The 21,096-nt window shown below is 43.5% G+C and overlaps 1 protein-coding gene and 1 pseudogene across 5 annotated transcripts; one reads left to right on the top strand and one right to left on the bottom strand.

Annotated features, from left to right (window-relative positions):
* The first annotated feature begins 5,248 nt into the window (after nt 1-5,248).
* On the top strand, nt 5,249-12,511 carry LOC148714448 (uncharacterized; annotated as a pseudogene). Of its 4 annotated transcripts, XR_016399989.1 has the most exons (3): nt 5,368-7,345; nt 9,816-9,859; nt 10,002-10,566. The product of XR_016399989.1 is annotated as an uncharacterized LOC148714448, transcript variant X3 (transcript). The 4 variants fall into 4 exon arrangements; XR_015976665.2 differs by lacking the exons at nt 9,816-9,859; nt 10,002-10,566 and adding an exon at nt 11,043-11,366 and having other exon boundaries at nt 5,249-7,345; XR_015976664.2 differs by lacking the exons at nt 9,816-9,859; nt 10,002-10,566 and adding an exon at nt 11,847-12,511.
* Nucleotides 12,512-16,939: 4,428 nt separating this feature from the next.
* LOC148714447 (putative F-box protein At1g44080) lies at nt 16,940-19,921 on the bottom strand. The gene is made up of 2 exons (XM_088719005.2): nt 18,464-19,921; nt 16,940-17,276 (listed from the first exon to the last, which is right to left on the bottom strand). The coding sequence occupies exon 1, from the start codon at nt 19,730-19,732 to the stop codon at nt 18,476-18,478; it is 1,257 nt and encodes a 418-aa protein (XP_088575131.2). The 5' UTR covers nt 19,733-19,921; the 3' UTR covers nt 16,940-17,276; nt 18,464-18,475.
* Between the last annotated feature and the right edge of the window lie 1,175 nt (nt 19,922-21,096).

Here is a 21,096-nt window from a genome sequence, read left to right as displayed (position 1 = left end):
CCCTCGCCAGAAGCCTCGCCTGTTCCTCGTGGCTCTCCTCCAGACGAATCATGTACTGGACGAGCTAAAAGATAGGAAAAATGAGAGCGTCAGGTGGGGACCAACAGAGCCTATAAATGGCGGAAGCGACCAAAAGAACACTCACCGACATGAGACAGACGCAGCTGGCAGCTCCGACGTCAGAAATCCCCATCTCCCGGACCCGCCTACGATCACTCTCCAGCAGCACCGTTTCGATGAGGTTTCGGGCACCGGCGAAAGTGAAGGCTGACCCCGACTTCTCCCCGGAGCCGGACGGTGGTTCTGCAGCCTTACCCTTACCCATCGCTTGGGGGAGAGTCATGCTGATCGTGCTCGGGGCGGGGGCCGCTCCAGGAATCGACAGGGTCCCGCTCGGTCGGGGCCTCGGCGCGTCCCTCCTTCTCGTGTCATCCGAAGCCGACCGAGTCGAAGGCCGGGCTGGGGACCGATCGCGTTCAACCCGTCCATCTCGAGCGCGCTCGGATGACACCTCCGGAATAACGGCAGTCTCACCACCGGAGGGCTGATACAGCGCCAGCTGTCGGTCCGAGCCCGCGGCGTCCCCCTGATCGATGGGTCCGAACCCGTCTGTCGGCGTCGGAGTCGCCTGCCGGCGGGACTTCTTCGCCGGTGGGGCCCCGCTCGGAGGAGCTCGTTTCTTCCTCCGGACCGCTTCCAGTAGGGACGTCCTACCAACAGCCGTTGCCTTGTCCGACCGCATGACGTCGTCGATCTCTGCAAAAAGGACGAGGTGGTCGGAGGCTGAGAAACTGAAGGAAAGAACGAGACGAAAGAGGAGAAAGGAGCTAAAAAAGAAATGGTGGCGGGCTCACGGTCAGCGGGGACCGAGCTCAGACCGACGTTCACCAAGGTATCCTCGGAAATAAGGCGAGCCACCGGGGGGAGCCGGCCCTCGGCAACCAACCCCTTCAAGACGGCGACGCCATTGGATTCCTCCCTCGACAACCTCGATAGGCCGATCGGGGACTTCATCGGCGTCTCCCAGGTTGCCCTGATTCCCCAAGAGGGATCTGCGTCAACGAAAAAGAAATGCCCCTTCCAGCCGTGAATGGAGGAAGGAGCCTCCTTGACGAGGCCGCACCCTCGCCGCGCCGCAAAGCACCACCACCCTCTGTCCTGGGGGTGGCCGTTCAGGCCATAGCATTCCCAAAAGACATTCAGGGTGGCGGGGACCTCGTGCATGCGGCAGAGAACCTGGAAGGCCGTCAGGGCGTGCCATGAGTTCGGCACCAGTTGCGTCGGCGCCACTCTTAAACCCCGGAGCACCTGCACGACTAAGTCCGAGGGGGGAAAGCGGAACCCGGCCTGAAGGATGCCCTCATTGATGGCGACCTTCCCTGGAGGCGGATGGGACATCCTCTCCTCAGGCCCCGGAAGCGTAACGTTGCAGGCCTCGGGAAGGTGGTATCGAGCCACGAACCTATCTAAGTCTTCGGAGGCCAGCTCCGACTGAATGCGGTCCGCTCTTACTTCGTCCATACCTAATGGCCAGTGAATCTACGGTCAGGACGGGGTCAAGAAGGGGGAAAGGACCGGAACGATTGGAGTACACTAATACAGAAGGAGAAAGTATGGAGAGCCCTAAATTGAAGAATGGGGCAACTCACCGGAAGGGAAGGAAGAACGGCTCCGAGAGCGTCAAAGGAGGAGCGAGCGAACAGTCCGACGGCAATGACAGCAGCACAAGGGAGAAACTCGAAGATGCCTGTGAAGAGAAGAGCGGACGGGGGAGGGCCCCCGGTTAAATAGGCGGAAAGGCGGGTGACGCCTCGGTGACGCCAGAGGACGCCTGGCTGCCGAAGGGTCGCTCGCGCCCCAAAGGCGAATCGACGCCATTAAGGAAGGATGTCCGCCGAAATCCACAGACTGCCAGGTCAGTGACAACCGCCATACGCCATAAAGAAGGCGGGGAGCTCGAAGCGCGCGCGCCTTTCCGAGGGATGGCGGCAATCTCGAAGCATCACTCCCTTCACCCGTTCCCCTTCTGGTTCCAGGCTCGGAAGTGGGGGGCTACTGTTACGGGGGAACCTAGCCACCATGCCCCACGTGACCGGCACGCGCGCCCAGGAAGACTACGACAGTCCCTTTGATCCAGCAATCCGACCCCGAGTCGGATATCTTCGGCTCCGCAGCCCGACCCCGAGTCGGCTGTCCCTTGATCCAGCAATCCGACCCCGAGTCGGACATCTTCGGCTCCGCAGCCCGACCCCGAGTCGGCTGTCCCTTGATCCAGCAATTCGACCCCGAGTCGGACATCTTCGGCTCCGCAGCCCGACCCCGAGTTGGCTGCCCCTCGATCCAGCAATCCGACCCAGAGTCGGATATCTCTCGACAACGACAGGCTATTCCCCAGAGGCACGTCACGGCCCCCTGCTCCACTACTCTGCAACGGTTGTATCCGGCGCTGCTCCACGATCCCCTGTGTTACGGGGGAACTTAGCCACCATGCCCCACGTGACCGGCACGCGCGCCCAGGAAGACCATGGCAGCCCCTTGATCATCTCTTGACAATGACAAGCTATTCCCCAGAGGCACGCCGCGGCCTCCTGCTCCACTACTCCCTGCAACGGCTGTATCCGATGCTGCTCCACGATCTCCTGTAACAGCCGTACAAAGCGGAACTCCACTACGCCCTGTCATGGCCGTACCCAGCGCTGCCCTACGACGCCCTGTAACGGCCATGTCAGTGGCCGCTCCATCGTGCCCCACGATGACGAACCCCCCTGAGAGATCCCCCAGCCTGGTATATATGCGGCTGGGGGGAGCAGGGGGAGGGTAAGCAACATCTCCCAGAGCGTTCTCTTACTTGCTATTATCGCCTCTCCTTCTCCTCCAATCTCCTCTGACTTGATCGTCGGAGGGCCCCCACTACCCCAGTGGTGGTGCGAGGCTTGCTTGCAGGTTTCCCGGTGGAAGGTGGAGCGTGATCAACACCAACCAGGGCAACTCAGACGGAATCCCGTTCACACCGCAGTGCCAATCGTTCTCGGTTTGGACCACCAGCAACACCCTGTAACAGCCGTACGAAGCGGAACTCCACTACGCCCTGTCATGGCCGTACCCAGCGCTGCCCCACGACGCCCTGTAACGGCCATGTCAGTGGCAACTCCATCGTGCCCCACGATGACGAACCCCCCGGAAAGACCCCCCAGCCTGGTATATATGCGGCTGGGGGGAGAAGGGGGGGTAAGCAAGATCTTCCAGAGCATTCTCTTACTTGCTACTACTATCTTTCCTTCTCCTTCAATCTCCTCTGACTTGATCGTCGGAGGGCCCCCACTACCCCAGTGGTGGTGCGAGGCTTGCTTGCAGGTCTCCCGGTGGAAGGTGGAGCGCAACCAACTCCAACCGAGGCAACTCAAACGGAACCCCGTTCACACCGCTGTGCCAATCGTTCTCGGTTTGGACCACCAGCAACAGTTACTCTACAGAAACTACAGCTGGGTGTAGATCTCGTTTCCATGGCTACAGTTTTTCATAATGAAACCTTTGTGGCAATCCTGTTTTACTCTGCTGAAACTGTTTGATGATTATGATTACTCTGCAGCAACTGTAGTTGGGTGTAGATCTCGTTTCAATGGCTATAGTTTTTCATAATGAAACCTTTGTGGCAATCCTACTTGAAAGAACCTAGAGCTTTCTAAGATCAACTTCCCCAATATATAGTCTCTCATCTAAACATTTCGACGTTACTTAGCTTTTAGTTTAGCCTTCCTAATTCTGTATAACGTTTCGATGCTCTCAGCTTTCCCTCGGTACTTCTGAAACATAAATTCTCACACTTCTCTTTTTTTTTCTTTTTTTTCTTTTTTTTTTTCTTTTTTTTGGCAAAACGGCATATCATTTCCAATGAATCAAGATTGAATACATCCTGCCAGGTCAAGAGAGAGTAAACTAAGCAACGACTGGGGAACGCCTGCTAGACTAGTCCAGATGACGTCCCCAGAATGATGAGCCATATATGAGGCGACCCAGTCTGCAGCTCTGTTCATCTCGCGATATACATGACCAATCTGGATAACTAACAACTCCTGAACCAGTCTGCGAGTATCCTGAATCAAACGGTGGCCGTCGCCATATCCCGAATTCTCACACTTCTTTGATGAGTCCCAAGTCCTGAATTTGTGGAAGTGGATGGTGAAATGCACAGCATGTACTTGCGATATTTAAAATTTTGAATGAAAATGGGAATAATCTTCTACTTATCTTAAATCACTTTGAAAGATCGCACCTTCTAATCTTTAGACTCAACTAATTAAGTTTCAAATTCTGGCTACCAAGGAAACAAAGTTTTGACACAATTCAACTATTCAAACACTCAAAAATATGAAAAATCCAAGACGTATAAATACACACTTTGTTTTGCTTCTATAATTTCTTGGGCACGCGGGAGGCTTGAAGATTGAAAGAACAACTTGGTGGAAAGGAGTTTCGGTGTGAAACTTCTACAAGCTAAGGCGAGACAGCTTGAAGAACTTGGAAAATGGCTTTATAGCTCCCACGACTATCTGGCAAGACTACCGAATTCAGAAAACGTCCGAAGATTCTACATGAGAATGCAATAGTCCCGACTTTTTTTTTGCCATCGGGTAATTTTTCCGATGATCTTCTACAGGATTTCGGTCACCAAAGTTCTTTAAAGTCGGATCTTGCGGGCATTTCTCTTACATTGCTATGCCGCATGCCATGCCCTTTCACTAGTTTATGACGATCCCCAGCATTCATTTGAGTGATGATTTGACATATTTAACGAATAAGATCATTTATACGTTGCATGTTAGTGACATGTGAGAAGTGTTGAAGAATAGGATGGCATTTTGATAAATTTTGGAGTGGCATTTTGATAAATTTAGGTCCAACCCATGTTTTTGTCAGCAGCAACCGTAGGATTGTCACATTTTGACCACAACCTCTCAAGAGATGCTGTGACTGCATCTTTATATTATAACATCCACTACTGCAAAAAGAGATTATACTGCCGACGCTAGAAAAAAGCATGAGCCTTTATGGCACTGCACTAAAATTTGCCGACGCTATCCAAAAGCGTCGGCAAAAATTCGATTTAGACGATGCTAAAAAGTGTTGTCGGAATCCTACGATGCTAGGACGCTTTAAAGCGTTGCGGATTAAATCCCCCCTCCCCCGCTTTTTTTCCAAACCTCTCTCTCTCTCTCTCTCTCGAATCCTTTCTCTCTCCTCTCGATTGAACCCTAACCCTTTCCCGCCAAACCCCTCAAGAAGAAGATCCCCACTCCCTCCCTCCCTCTCTCTCTCTCTCTCTAATCCCGAACCCTCTCTCCCCAAACCCCCCAAGAAGAAGATCCCAACCCCTTCTCTTTCGCTCTCGAATCCTTCTCTCCCGCTTTCAAATCCCTAACCCTCTGCCCCCAAATCCCCCAAGGAGAAAGACCCACCGTTGATGCCGATGATGATTCATTGATCCTCTAGGTGGTCTCGGAGGCTGACGAGGATGAGCTGATGTTGAGCGCGGAGGTCCACTTCTTAAGCTTCCCCCAAATGTTGGTTCGAACCGCTCGGCCAGACCAATCAAACCAACCTTTCCCCTCAAGACTTTATAAACCCCGAGAACCCTGGTCTTTCCTCTCCTTGATCTATCTGACCACCCATTCGATCTCCATCAGGTCCTCCTAACCCTAACCCTAACCCTAGCAGGAGAGGAGGAGAGAAGACGACGCCGTCGTCGATGGAGCTGGGGGCGTTGGGGATGTTCGTGCCGGCGCAGACGTTGGGGACGGTGCTGTGCTGCATCTGCGGCGTGCAGATGGATCCCAACCCGGCCAACATGTGCGTGCGCTGCCTCTGCTCCCGCGTCGACATCACCGAGGGCCTCCCCCGCCACGCCACCGTCGTCCACTGCCCCGAGTGCCGAAGGTACCTCAAGCACCCGGACACCTGGGTCCGCGCCGATCTCGAGTCCAAGGAGCTCCTCTCCTTCTGCCTCCAACGCCTCGAGTCCCTTACCCGTCTCGTCCGCTTCGTCCACGCCGAGTTCGTCTGGACCGAGCCCCACTCCAAGCGCCTCCGCCTCAAGCTTCGCGTCCAGCGCGAGGCCCTCCACGGCGCCATCCTCGAGCAGTCCCACCTCGTCGAGTTCACCGTCCACGACCGTCTCTGCCCTAAGTGCTCCCGTGCCCAGGCCAACCCCGACCAGTGGTCCGCCGCCGTCAAGCTCCGCCAGCATGTCGCCCACCGCCGCACCTTCTTCTTCCTCGAGCAGCTCATCCTCCTCCACAGGGCCGACACCGACGCCCTCCGCAGGGCCGAGGCCGACCGTGGTCTGGACTTCTTCTTCGGCAGCCTCTCCCACGCCGTCAAGTTCGTCAAGTTCATCTCCAGCGTCGTCCCCGTCCGCTCCTGCTCCGATAAGCAGCTCGTCTCCCACGACCCCAAGAGCAACATCTACAACTACAAGCACACCTTCTCCGTCGAGATCTGCCCCATCTGCCGCGAGGACCTCATCTGTCTCCCTCCCAAGGCCGCCCAGGCCCTCGGCAACCTCGGCCCCCTCGTCATTTGCACCAAGATCTCCAACTCCGTTGCCCTCCTCGACCCCTTCACCCTCCGCTCCGCCTTTCTCGATGCCAGCCGGTACTGGAGGGCCCCTTTCAGGGCCCTGCTCTCCAGCCGCCAGCTCGTGGAGTACATCGTGCTCGACGTCGAGGTGGAGTCCTCGGAGGTCACCGTCGGCGGGTCGAGGTACTCCCTGGCTTATGCCCAGGTGGCCCGGGTGTCTGATTTCGGAAAGAACGACACCATCTTCACAGTCCGAACCCATCTCGGCCGCCTCTTGAATCCCGGCGATTATGCCCTAGGTTATGACCTCTATGGGGCCAATTGCAACGATCTCGAGATTGACAGGTATAAAGGCCTCATCCTGCCAGATGCGGTTCTGATAAAGAAGAGCTACGAGGAGAAGCGCCGCAGCAGAAGTGGAAAGCCTCGACCTTGGAAACTGAAGAGATTGGACATGGACGTGGACAATACCTCCAAGAGCGGAGCTGACGAAGAGAAGAAGGATACCGAGCATGAGGAGTTCTTAAGGGACTTGGAGGAGAACCCTGAGCTGAGATTTAATATCTCTTTGTACCGCAACGAAGATTATCAGCCATCGGAGATGGCTTCAACGGCTTGCGGGGATGATGTTCCTTCCGGGCCCTTGGAGGAGCTGTTTGCTGATCTTGATCTGATTGATCAAGAGGAGGAAAATGATAATGCTGGTAGCATGATGGAGTGATTTGTCTGACCACATCCATACCGGTCAATCCTTACTTCATCGATCAAGGTTTGAGTTGGGTCTTCTTTTATATTATATATGCTTTTTCGCTCCAGAAGTTTTGAAAGTTGCTGAGTGTAGCTTCTAGTTGTTGGGTCCTAAGCTCAAAATTAGTTTTGTTTTGTTTTTAACACTCTTTTTTTCAAGAGCTTGATTATGTTTGGTCATAGCTAGATTTCCTTTTGTTTGGGTTAATATTTGTGTTGGACCTGTGAGACCCATTCTGTTTTGTTGCACAGGGACGTAATTTAAGAAATGCACAAATACATTTATGAAGGGAAAAAAGTTATTTATTGATAAAATTTCCAGTAAATTTTAGCATGTGTAGTGCTTCATAGCTTTAACTTGTGCTTGTACTTTGTGTGATTACTTTCAAAATATGATTGCTGCTTAACTTCTGGATGGTGAAATCTTTTAAAATGGAAGGCCTTGTAATGTTGTCACAAATGAATCCCATTCGAGAGAGAGAGAGAGAGAGAGAGAGCTGGTACTAATGGATGTTCTTCTTGCATCTTAATTTGATAGTTTTCATCAACTTTTGGCATGGGTGTTGGTTATGTAGAATAGAGGTGCTAGTGACAAGTGCATGCCATTCTGAAGATAGAGGCAGCTCTGATGTGTATTTTCATTGTTCCTTAGGCTGATGAGGTTTACCAGTATTTGGCATGCTTTGTCACTATATATATTAGAATTTTCTTGACAACATTATTGGGAAAATGAGATGTGAATGATGTTCATTGGGAAAATGAAGTTTGGATGATGCTTGAGACTTGTGTGTCGAACTTTATACTTTCCACGGTCAGTGATGGCCTGAGAGAGTTGTTTTATTTTGTGTGTGTCACGGGTTTGTATGTATTGGATGTTTGTATTTATTTTGTATGTAAGAGATAGCAAACAAATGAAGTTTGATGTCACTTATTATGTATGTAAGAGATAGCAAACAAATGTTATTAAACAGCTGGCTAGATGCATGGGTGGATTCTCTAGCCTTAGCAATACACATTTTTTCTGGTCCTAATTTCATCTTTCTCAAGTAAGGTAGCTCAAATTTCACAGTCAGCTACTTTTCTTCTCTTGGTGATGTCTTTGGGATGTCTTTGGCTGGTCAGAAGAACATATAGAAAAAGTAAAATGGAGAAGACATGGTTGGCATCCAAAGAGAAAGTAAGTACTAGCAAGGAAAATCTCACCATCAGTGGGAAAGGTAAATATGTGTCATCAGTTAATATATCTGCTGGCATAAGAACAAAAAGGGTTCTTTATTTGTCTCCTAGAATATTTTGGGGTGACTTCCTAAATTGCATGATTATCTCTTTAGTAGCTCCTAATATTTGCTGTCAGCAATTGGCTGAAAAGTTCATGGAAAGTGCATCGCTGCAGAAAGATAATAGTTGACTTATTCTTTGACATTGGTCTGTGGTCCTATTGGTATGGATTGGGCCAAGACTACACATTCAGAATAACGTAGATTGTACCGACTGACGATATTCATGACTCAAGGGAGGCCCTGTCGCTCCTATTTTCCATTGCTCTTTGTTTAAAAATTCAAGTCCAATGTACCTTTCTCCAACAATCATCTCCCCTTGTCATGCGCCAAACTTCCACCAAAGGCTAGTCGTTCTTTTGCTTCTTCTCTCATCTATGTTGCTCATTTCTGCTTGATTTAATGATAAACATGTTTTGTTAGGTGTCTTTCTTGAGGACTAACTGGTCTGATCTGAACCAAAAACCTTACCCTCCCAGCTTCCAATCTACAAGTGCAATAAGGGAAGGTTCATTTTCTCTTATATTAAAGAAAATGGTATTAAGATTTCAAATGAGGTTATAGATGTTAATTACTGTCAATATTTCTTATGGTTATGCTTTTATTCCTTTAATTTTTCTTTTGTTTTCCTTCATTAATTAAAATTTTAACAAAATATTGTCTTCAAGACTGTAGACATTGTGGTTGTTTTTTTTTTTTTACAAAAAACAAAAGGCAATGTGATTTGAAAACAAACCTAGTTTTTGCTATGATATACTGGGGCAAGAGGCCGTTGTATCATAAAAAGAATTTTGTAATGAGAGCACCAAAATAATGCTTATGATACAATGTATTGTTGGTATGTGATTGTAAGTGATTGTATTAGCGAGTGCACAATATCTTTGCGGAGCCATGTATCATTGGAAGCTTATTGTAGTAGTGAGTAATAAAGAAGGAATAAAGATAATTGGGGATGGCAAGGCTTCTTAAGAGAGGGCTGGACAGATCAGTAGGGGAAAAGTACGTGCTTATGTGGAAATGGGCATTGCATTATTTTTATAACTTGTTATTGCATGTATGTAAGTTCAAAAGCATATTAATTTTTAATCAATTTTAGAGACATGCTAACAAATTATTAGCCTCGTGTGTAATGACACATCAAGTACTCAAGTTGGCTGTGATGGATTGTTTCATTTGATGAATACAATTATAAACACAATCATTTTTGTTTTATAGAAAACTAATGCATGACATGGGCAACGTATGTGACAAATCAATAGGTGAGTATATGATGGCTCGTTGGTTACTCATTGCATCAAGATTTCTTTACCACTAGACTTTTCATCTATCAAAGGTGATAAGCATATTCTTGCTTTTGATTAATGTATGTTTATTTTTCTCTTTCTATATAATTAACTGAAGGGATCTCGAAGGCTTTTTGCCTGAAGAGGAGAGTGTACGTCAAGAAGTGAAGCCTCTAAAAACTAAGCTTACAAAGATGAGAGAATGCGTGTTAAAACTAGCATTGTGACCAGAATTAGGGTAGCATAGTAGTGATATTATAAATAATGGATTGCTATGCATTTCACCATAATAGTGCTATGGGCATAAAGGCTGGCATGTATGGATCATAGCCTGATATGAAATGAAAGACATTGATATTATTATATTTGTACTTTTGAAGAATGTTTTGAATACGAACCAGAATAAGACCACATGACAAGCTCTTCTAACATGTCTCCAGAAGCTCAGAAAGTTCATACAGGACATTCATAAGAAGGATTTCAGAATTTTAGGTCAGTTTTTGTTGTATGAAGTATTCAGGGATTATGCAGGATGATGGGACATTTCGCTGAGTCAAGAAATTTTAACTTTTTTGGAGAAAAAATCTTATTCGCACTGATTTTTTTAAATAAGCCAATGAATGGCTCAATGCTGTCTGACAATCAAATGCTTAGACTATGGCGAGAGGATGGCTTGTTTTGATTAGCTTGGTACTTTGTCATGTTTTATCCATCTTTACTTTGCGAGAGGATGATTGTTTTTTCGATGTGTATTTTGATGTGTAGGATGCTTTGGTATCTTTTATCAACTTTTTTACATTTTCGTTATGTGATTTAGGTTTTGTCCATATTCATTTTTCAAATAAGTTCTAGCGTGACGGGTGATCAAAATGACTTTGTTGCTTGTATATGCATCTAATAAACTTTTCATTCTTGATAAGAAAGATAAACTCCATGGATTAGATAAAAAGTATGGATATTTTTGTTTATTTTAAATTCTAAGAAAGTCTAGTTGGGAATGTGGAATAGAGATGGATAGAGATTTCTGTTTTAAACTAATAAAATCTAACTAATTTAGGATATCTAGAAAGACTTGCGTAGATAAGAAATAGAGACAAAAGAATAACTTAAGGTGCACCTATATTATATATCTAATATTTTAATCTTTTTTTTTTGGCAGATATGAGGAGCTAAGGGTATTCTAATAAAAAATTAAATAGATCAAATTTAAAATGGTATATTCCCCTCTCTCTCCTTTAATAATACGGTATGGATTTATCATCTTCATAGCACAAAAGTATCCAAAAAAAAAAACATAGAGATGGATGGTTATTTTTCTCTTAACATGTACTTTGTTGCCAATCCAACATTTTTTTTTTTTTTTGCCTTATGTGTGCATCGTAACGAATGCATTGCTGAAGGGTAGATTTTGGAATAGGCGGGATTTCTAATAATTATTTCTGTGTTTTGATTGGTGAAATGACAATCATCTTTGAACTTCCAATTGTAGCATCTCGTTTGATCTATGGTAAAAGTTTAAACTCTAATTGGATTATTACAAGGACATTGAGCTAAAAAGAGCCTTCTTTGGAGTAACCCCCGAGTGGAAAGCCTACTCAGGGTTTCTAGCCAAAACCACAGCGGAGGATATTTTGAAGTGATAAATTTTGTGTTCGTTGGCTTACGTAAGTTGTTCAGTAAGTGGATTTGTAATGACTGTTTGGGACTGTAGTGAGAAGTTAAATTGTGTTCACATCTCCGCATTTGTAAGTTAGGAATGTCTCAGATATTCCTAAACGCATACCATCAGAGAAACTTCCTTAACCAATAAGATAGATCAAAAAATAGCAGTAGCACTGCAACAGAAGCTGAATATGCAACAGCATCACATCTTTTAAATCATCTTTCTTACGTTGTTATGGCTTTTTGCCAGCTTAATGAGATTGCACCAAGTTAATGCTGGCACTTGGCATGTGGAATGCAGGAGAGGCTGATTCAAAGGCAATGTTTGAAGGAAATGGTTACACCTACTCCTATCCTTTTTTACTAAGAGTGCTGCTACCTGAACCACTCCTTTCCCCGGCTCATAGCACCAGGTTCTCGTGTCTCGTCTTTTTGTAAAGAGAGGAGTTTCAGTTAAGTGTGCTCGTTAAAGAATGCACTATGTTTGTGATAGGACTGATGGATAGGCTGCTGCAGGTGTTTGGGTTATAATAGTTGAGAAATTATGACATGGAGCTGCGTAGGTGTGATCATGTTCCTTTTATTAATGGAGGTTGGTAACATGGGCTATTTACTTGGCAATGGTGGGGCAATGTTGTATAGCCTATAGGACGAGAGGAAGGCAGGGCTGCAAGTAGATCGGATAGACCAGCTTCCAATTGAGAACTGATCTGAAATCAACCCCGTCCCAGCCATGACGAAAATTACCGGCATTACATGTCTTTCAATTTGGATCATGATACCCCAGTCCAATCTTGAGCAAATTTTGATCCAAAACTCATAGTACTATGCTTCGAAACTTTTCTAGTATATAAGAAACTAGTTTTTTTATTTCAGCAATATGTTCTATCGATAATTGTCTACAATACTAAGGTAGTTGTAAAAGAACCTTATGTATGTTATATATATATATATATATATTGTTTACTATTATTTTATTGTTATTATTATATTTATAATATAATTAAGTAATTAATTTATGTATTTTAATAATGATGTGTACTTGACTCAAAAAAATATGTTTTCAAATTTTGCCTGATCTCAATTGGTCTTCCGACTATAATGTCTGTTGGCTTGCGATATGGGATTGGTGATCTGTACAGGCACAAAGATACCAGCAAGTTAGATTTCTTATAACCTTTTCCTATTCAGGAGAAAACAAACAGAGTCTCATCTTTAAGCACTTGGACCAAGAAACATATTCAAATGCAACACAAAAATTAAAAATTAAAAAATAAGTTCAAAATTTTGGGAAGTATTTTATAGCAAATCAAGTACTTTTTCAGCTCACAGAATATGCTTCAGAGAAAATATATGTACATCGCTGCTTATTGCCAGCTTTATATAAATAAGAAATATTTTTCAGAAGTCCATAAATATGTTTTATATTATATTGCGTAGAGCTCCATGTTTGTGATGTGTGACATTCCTACAAGGCTTTTTGGGCACAAAATGATAGTTCATGAAATTCATTGGCTCTTCAAGTATTATCAAATCCTATCCATGTCATATTTTTACGTGAGGATGGAACTTACAGCAGTAGGCATCAAGTTCAATACTATATCAAGTAAGGGCTTTGTTGACTATATTGAGCTTTGAGGCTGCAGGTCCAACTAATAATAAATTAATAATAAGTTATACATACATCAGTGGATTTACCTAAACAATATAAAGTGAAGAAGTAACAGAGTGTCTGGCATTTATTTTGATATTCAAAATTCTTTTTTATCAAAACTATGGCACTCCTACACAAAAATAGATGTATACATGATCACACAAGAAAAGATAAACTTGTAAAAACATTTATGTCTGAATACATACATGTGTAGATGTGCTTCAAATGCATTTGAATGTGTGTGGGCAGTTTTTGAGAAGTTTCTTCAACAACACTGAAATGAAAGATCTTGATTCTCTTTGCTATTTATTTTCTGGGGCTCAAGGTTGAATATAGTCCTCAAGATTATCTGTTCTCTCAGAGAAAACACAATGAGGATATTATTGCTTGCGCTCGCTTGAGACTCTTGGACCTATACTTGAGACTCTTGGACCTATCCTACCTCTATTGAGCTTCAGTTGGAGCTTTGTCCAGATGATGGTGAAGCCCTTGCTTGATCCTACTCGCTATCTTTAGCTTATTGGGAGTTCGTTCTAACTATTTCTTGACTAGATATTGCTTATATTGTCCATATGGTCAGTCAATTAGTAGTCCCTCCACGAATAGTTCCCTATTCTACGGTACTTCACATTACTCGCTATTTGCATGGCACCATTACTTGGAGCGTATTTCTTCTCTCTCTTCTTTGCTTCAATTTTGGACATATTCTGATACTGGTTTGGCTAGTGATTTTACTAATCCTCACTCCCTTATTGGCTACTGTCTCTTCTTTAGAGATTTATATTTTAGAAGGCTAAGAAATAGGACACCGTCTCTCGCTCGAGTGCCGCTACAGAGTATTGAGCCATGGTTGGCATCACTGCAGAGGTTGTTTGGTTGCGAAAATGCTTGCTTGCTGATATCGGGGTTATCATTGACATGCCTTCCCTTCTTTATTATAACAATCAAAGTGCTGTTTAGATAGCTACCAGTCCGGTGTTTCATGAACATACCAAGTATATTGAAATTGATTACCATTTCAGTCGACATCATTACATTATAGGGACACTCTCTCTAGTCTCTTATCATTTATCTTTTCTAAACAGCAGATTGAGGACTTCTTCGCGAAGTCACATACCATGCCAAGATTCTCTATCCTTCTTAGCAAACTCTCAAACTATGATCCACCGTGAGTTTGAGGGAGGTGTTAAGAGTGTACATATGCAGTCTATGTATTGTATATCTCCTTCTTATGGTCTTCTGGTATTCTCACCATGGTAACCATATTCCTTGTATGTTTATATCTACCATGAGCCATATCTTAAAGAGTATTGCACAGTTCCAGATACTTGGCTTCTCTTGTTCTTCTCACTTGAATCTATCACGTAGTCCCTCAATTAACATCCTTTAAAAGATACAAGTGGCATGCTTGCAGTCTCATCTTTATGTTTAAAATTCCCAACAAAAAAGTCCAATATATCTGCACCTTGCTCCTGAACTATCGCTGGATTGTGGACTATGAGTTTGTGTAATACAAATCATAGTCCACAAATCACTTAATAGAATGGACCTAAGGAAGTGAAAGCATAAATATGCCAATATCCAAGGGAGATAAAAGATCCCATATTAAAGCATTAATTAGTAGGATTTCCAACAAGACTAGCATTAGTGTGAGCTCAAAATCACAAAAGGAGGGTAAAAGAGAAGAGGAGAGTGCTGGTCCGACAAAGGTATTCAAAATCATGAAATAGGGCCACATAGGAATTAAATGAATGACATGACAAGCTAACTCACCAAATCAACAATGTCTGTGATATTGGGCTAGGAGTTGCTTAAAATACTACCATAAAGTAATGATACTAATAAAACTGGAGCAACTAGCCAAAAAAGGGATAAAACTGAAGTAACTTACCATCACTAAGAAAAAAGCTTTTAGTTAAATTCTCCAACAGATTGCTTATATCAGCCTGACAGTCCCATTTAATCAAGTGGGTTTTATTTTTCCTCGCAACATGTACCTTGAGAAACAAGCAACAATAAGAACAAAGGACATGGTGAAGATTCCAAGGTCCTTAATATCAAGGAATGCTAGAGGTATGCTTTGGATGGGTAACAAGGGCGACATCATGAAGACTGAATCGATCACCTAGAGATATTAATTACATGGTGATATTGATGGAGGAGTAATTAGGAAAGAGGTTCTAATTGTAATAAATGTCTGAATTTTTTCAAGAGATAATTATCTGAAGCTATATTTAACAGAAAGAATGCAATATGGAAATACTAGAAACAGACAAGAGGGACTTCCTCACTTCTAAGACAAACATTATATTTAGGTATTCATACACACCATTGAGACGGCCTTGGTAATCACAGCAAAAACGCCAAAAGGAGCAAGGGCAAGGAGATGACTGCATATAGATCTCTGAATGAAACTAACAAACAACTGAGATGGCATTGACTGTGTGGAGCACAGCAATGGGATCAGAACAATGTTGAATTTTGAGAACCTTGAGCAGAGCAAGAGCAGCTATAGGACAGTTCTGCTCGGGTTATAGTTATACAAAAACCAGTCCAATTCATTGGTAGGCGAGATCAACAACTATCTGTAATAGGATAGTCTCAAAATATAGACAAGATAAAGAAGATGGCCTAGGATAGGCTCAAATTATGGATGCATGCACAATAAGTACTAGAATTGATGATACCATGTTGGGGATCATTACATACTCTGTTGTGAAGGCTGATGGAGGCCCTAGCTTTGCAGCCTGAAGTTCCTCCATGTGATGGCCAAGAGAGGTAGGTCTTCCTTTCACAAGTGCAACATTTAACATCCAAGGATTATGAGAAGAATGAACATGAGTACTTAGATTTTCATGATTCTTCGGCCCATCTAACTCCACATTGGATTAGAAAAATGAAGGAAAATTAGGGCTTAGAGACCATAGGAGCCATGTCCGGTGTTGTGAAACTAATGGACTTCGGTCATTTGAGACAAGTGGAAATTAAAGACGAACCTAACCTAATGCTTGCACTAGTGATATGAATACTTAGGAAAGGAAGGTAGTTGCATTTGATGTTTGTAGTGATGATGGCAGTCATGAGGTCAAAACAATGAACCAATGGAGAAAGCAACACCCAAACAACTCTTGGTGGTTACAGGCAGAGCCAAATGAGAAGTAGTAGAACACCAAAATAGATATCAAGGAGCGTCTAAAATGAATTTGAGAAGATAGATACACTCAAAACGCATGGATGAAGACAGGTGGCCATAGAAAGAACATAGGAACCAGAGAAATTGAAAAGGCACCTCCACGTGAGCCTCGACGTTGGACTAGCACCCATCAGACAGATCCAACATCAACTTTTCGATCAGGGTTGATGATTAATTCTACTTCCCTGGAGCCAAGGCGAAACTACTACCTTCTGCATTCAGTTTTTCTACCTGTCAATATAGCAATTTACAAGTTCTTTGCAAACACTCCAAACTCATGAACCGGCCGATCAAGGCACTTACCAAAAATAGGAAGATTAGTCAAGACATGCTAGCTAGTTTGCATTCCTGAATCAGTTTGGATTGATCATCCATCGAAAGAACTATGTCGTTCCACACTAAGAAACTTTTAATTATTCTGCTATAAGATTTCTTATACCTTGTTGTATGTCTTACTCACGAATTAAATAATTTACTTAATCAGAAATAAAACAAGCAAGCTTTAAACAACTACAGAAAGTAAGCATACATTTTAACAAAAAGTAAATGGTCAAGAAAATCAATAGAAGTAAAACCAGCATGTACCTATACCCCTTATGCTCCTGTATTGTATACAAATTTGAATCTAAATGGTAGCGACGACTTATGGCAAAACTATTTAGAAAAAAGAAATAATTTGTCAGAATCCTTGGATTACTTCAGTTTATAATGGACTACAGACATGATGGAAGAATCCTACAACAGCAACAACTACTACATTATTTCACCTAGCAGAATGCCTATGATCAACATGTCGAAACTCCACTGCAGGAAACCGTCAATCAACTCACTGCCCGATCTTCTGAAATACTTCTTTTTCTTTTCCTTCAGGAAAGCAGCAATTTCTGCTCCAATTTTCCAGGAAACAAAATGGAAAAAAGATTAGTTGGACAGCAAAGTGTACTGCATGGAAATGATCAAGCAATTCAGATGATGAGAGACACCTCTTGATATCACAATAATGCATCCAAATAAACCACAATTGTGTAGTAAAATCAAGTGAAAAGAAGATAAAATATAAAGAAAAAACATAATACTGTGACAAATGCAAATCTCCTGCACAATGATAGAGCATTAATGATGACAGTATCAGATTAACATGGAATTAACACCAATTGAAGAACTATTAAGAAACTGAATGAAGCATCGATTATCTATTTTTTTTTATTATTTTTGGAGAGCAGAAGCATTAATTATTTCAAATAAAAACCCTGAATTTGTATCCTAAAGGGCATAAGGTTGTTTGCATTGAGTCATTATGTAAGCCCAACTTGGTGCTCCAACATTCTACATCAAAATTTACCTTTAGTAACTTTTCAAATTAAAAATGAGTCATTATATTCTTTATAAATTAACATTTAACCCCAAGGCTTGGATATAAAAAATAAAGATACAAGGGCATGACCGAGCATGATGTGGGATATTTATAACTTGGTTCAAACTTTTTCTTCATATATTCACGTCCTACAAATTATGTCCACAGAAACATCCTACAAAATATTCAAATTCCAAAGAGTATTTCCATTAAATATTTTCTTAACAAAAGATCTAATCAACCAACATCTTGAAACCCGATGAAAGATACAAAACTTCAGATTTCCTCCCTTAGTAAATGCAAATTAGCAAGCATGAAGACTTTCATAAATGAAACAGTGAATACACATTAAAAGCTAAACTACATCGATCATTGGAGATTTCAAAATTGCGTTCTTTCTCATATTCTGAAATCTAAAAGTCATTAAATCCTAGAGGGAAAACAAATCTAGAAGAAAAAGGGAGAAAATGAGAAGGGGGAGGGGGATCAATGCATTTATCTAATATGAATCAATGTCTGGCCCCTGTATTTTTTATACTAAGGACTCATTCTTCCACTGATAGCCTCAAAGTACAAGTTTAGTTTTGAATCAATTTTCAAACCTTTTTCCTTAAAAATATATTTAGGAAGCTGCGTAACAATATATTGCATCTAATGAGATATTTAACTAAGACTTCCAAGTAAATTGAGGTATAGGAGATCATCTGGAAGCATTACCTGAACTGGACTTTAAGACAGCATTTGGCAGAGACTGAGCTCAACCCAAACAGCAGGCATCCACTCTTTGGGGACTGATTTCCAGGGAAGACAAAATAAAGGCTCAAAGTTGTTGGTCTTGAGGTCGAGCACTTTTATGTCAAAAGCACGGCTGGTTGGATATGACCAATATGTGCAGCTGCCAAACTCGCTAAAGTACATGCAATCATTTTGGCATCCAGGAATATCCCTGGTAGAAATAATGAAGTTCAGCTGTGATGGAGATGTTCCGAACACTGCATTGTCAGGAAGGCTCTCGATCGAAGACCATTCAGGAGGGTTCCCCGCCATGAACTCGTATATTTTAAAATGAGTAGTAAATTCAAAATCAGAATCTTCATAATCAGAATCTTCATCATCAGAATCATGGACAAGCCGATTACAACAAGCAAACAAGAATAAACGTGAAGATGTTGCGATAAAACGCAGATTGCTAACGCCCTCAGCATCAATATCCGGCAAATTGAACGGCGCAGGGTCCAAAGGGGAAGCAATTTCACAAACCGAAGCATTGCGGAACAAGCCAATCATATAGAGGCTCCCCTCATGGTGCGCCACAGAGAGGGGCGAGCAGAATAAACCAGTAATCAACACAGTCCATGATTCATCTCCCAATTTACAGACGGCCAAACGACCGTCGTCAGCATAGCACTCGGTGATCACCACTATGAAATCCGTCGGGGCCGTGTTCGGGCTCGAAAACAAGAAAGCGTCCCACGGGAAAATGCGCGAGTAATGGAGGAGATCCAAGGCGGAGTCCGTGCCATGCCCGATCCTCAGAAACTTCCCATGGGCCGGAGAGAATTCGTAGCCGCTCCGGTGGAGGAAACGATCGGTGGGAGGGAGCTGGATTTCGGCTCCGGTGAGGGGGTTCAGCAAGAAAAGACGTCCGTCCATGGGGGCGACGTCGAGCAGAAGAAGCCAACCGCGGGAGGCGGCGAGGATTACCTTGTTGACGAGTTCGGGGATGGAGACAAGGCGGATCTGCCCGGCGGAGACGCTGAGAACGGGACGGCGTTGCATGGAGGGGTGGTAGCGGAGCATGATGAGAGGGAGGTGAGGGGGGAGATTGGTGGGTTCGGCGACGGAGCGCCAGGACTTACAGACGCAGCGGAAGCGGAGGTAGTCGGAGACGCGGGTGAGTTTCTTGACGATGTTGCCCAAGATGTCGTGAGATAGAAGTTCTGACCATCGGGAGACGCTCCTCCCGTCTTCTTCGCCGGACGCCATTGTTGCCGCTCGGAGAAACGAGGTAATGGTGGTGGAATGGGGACGATTTTTTAGCGTTTCTTGCGTTTCTTGATCGAGATCACCGTCAGCTGGGACGGGAGATATCGCTGCGCCCAAAACTTTAATGAGTACGCGCCAGTGGGTTGAGACTTGAGAGAGAAGCCGATGGAGTGCAATCGGAGTCAATTCCTACAGCATATAAATTTCCGATCATTTGAAAGCGTCAATTTCACTCGGCGCGTTCCCCCCGAAGCGGCAAAACTTGAACGCACCTGAACCTATTTGGGCCGGGGTTTGGATCTAGAAATCTTTATTTTTTTAATTAAAAAAATGAATTAAATTTATTTGATATTATATCTTCCAAAATAGATTAGATCAAATATCAAATTAATAACTAAAAATGACGCTTACGTGGGTATCAAGACGTTTTGACCTTTGACCAGGCTATAAAGCTCATCCCCTTCTTCTTTCTCTTTTCAGAGTTGCAGAATGCATAAACATGGATAGATCGGGCGTCGAGTACGAGTGTTAAAATCATCAGTTAGTTCGATAGTTTACTTCGATAATGATGAATATCGAAATTTTTTGTAATTGAACCAATTTAATTATGTGAACATATTAGATTTGTCTATTTGAATTAATTAAATTAATTATGGAATTATCGGATTTTTGTTCATCTTAGGCCTTGTATGATCTTTAGGGCACTGCGGCCGGTCGCGTATCGGACTCGGGTACTGGGTTCAGAGCGTGACAGAGTGGTATCAGAGCAGATTCGGCCCATAAAGTTGTTATAGATTGCTTTTGTCATAGATAAAATATGGTATATGGAATGAAGTTTTTGTTCTCTGTTATGTGTGATGTTCACAATTAATGAAGCATTGCATGCCCTAGGTAGTAGTCATTCTAGTAAGCTCTGAAAATGACTACCTTGGTGCCATCCCCCCAACTCCAACATTTCATTAAATCCTTCTCTCCAATTAGCCCCTTTCCCGCTCTCTTTGCTCTTGCTTTCCTTACGTCAAGCCAAAGTTCCCTCTTTCATTCATTCTGAGGTTGAGCGACCCATGGCATTGTATCTAGAAATTCTTTTGTCATCCTTATCTCAATCAGTTGGTCACTATTGGTGCTTGGTTTCACTGACCCTTTAGAGAACATATTTGTAGATAATGTATGGCAATAAAAGTTCGCCAAATGAATAAGCTTGATTAAATTATCAAGAAACTGCTTTCGGAAAGTTGAAAAAATCACGTTATTCATGTCCACCGCTATCGACTTCAGATAAAGGCTCTATTTTCCATGTCTCTATGCTGTTCTGCATATATATCTCTATTCATCTCATATATTCCAGTCATTTAACCATTGAT

Source organism: Phoenix dactylifera, chromosome 3, assembly GCF_051530095.1.
Source record: "Phoenix dactylifera cultivar Ajwa chromosome 3, Ajwa_hap1_PhDact_Kaust_v1.1, whole genome shotgun sequence".
Taxonomy (NCBI): Eukaryota; Viridiplantae; Streptophyta; class Magnoliopsida; order Arecales; family Arecaceae; genus Phoenix; species Phoenix dactylifera.
This window is presented reverse-complemented; position numbering and strand designations above follow the sequence as displayed.

What these genes read in the sequence shown, in the direction of transcription:
- LOC148714447 (XM_088719005.2), bottom strand. Translation starts at nt 19,732, where the DNA reads ATGGCGTCCGGCGAAGAAGACGGGAGGAGCGTCTCCCGATGGTCAGAA.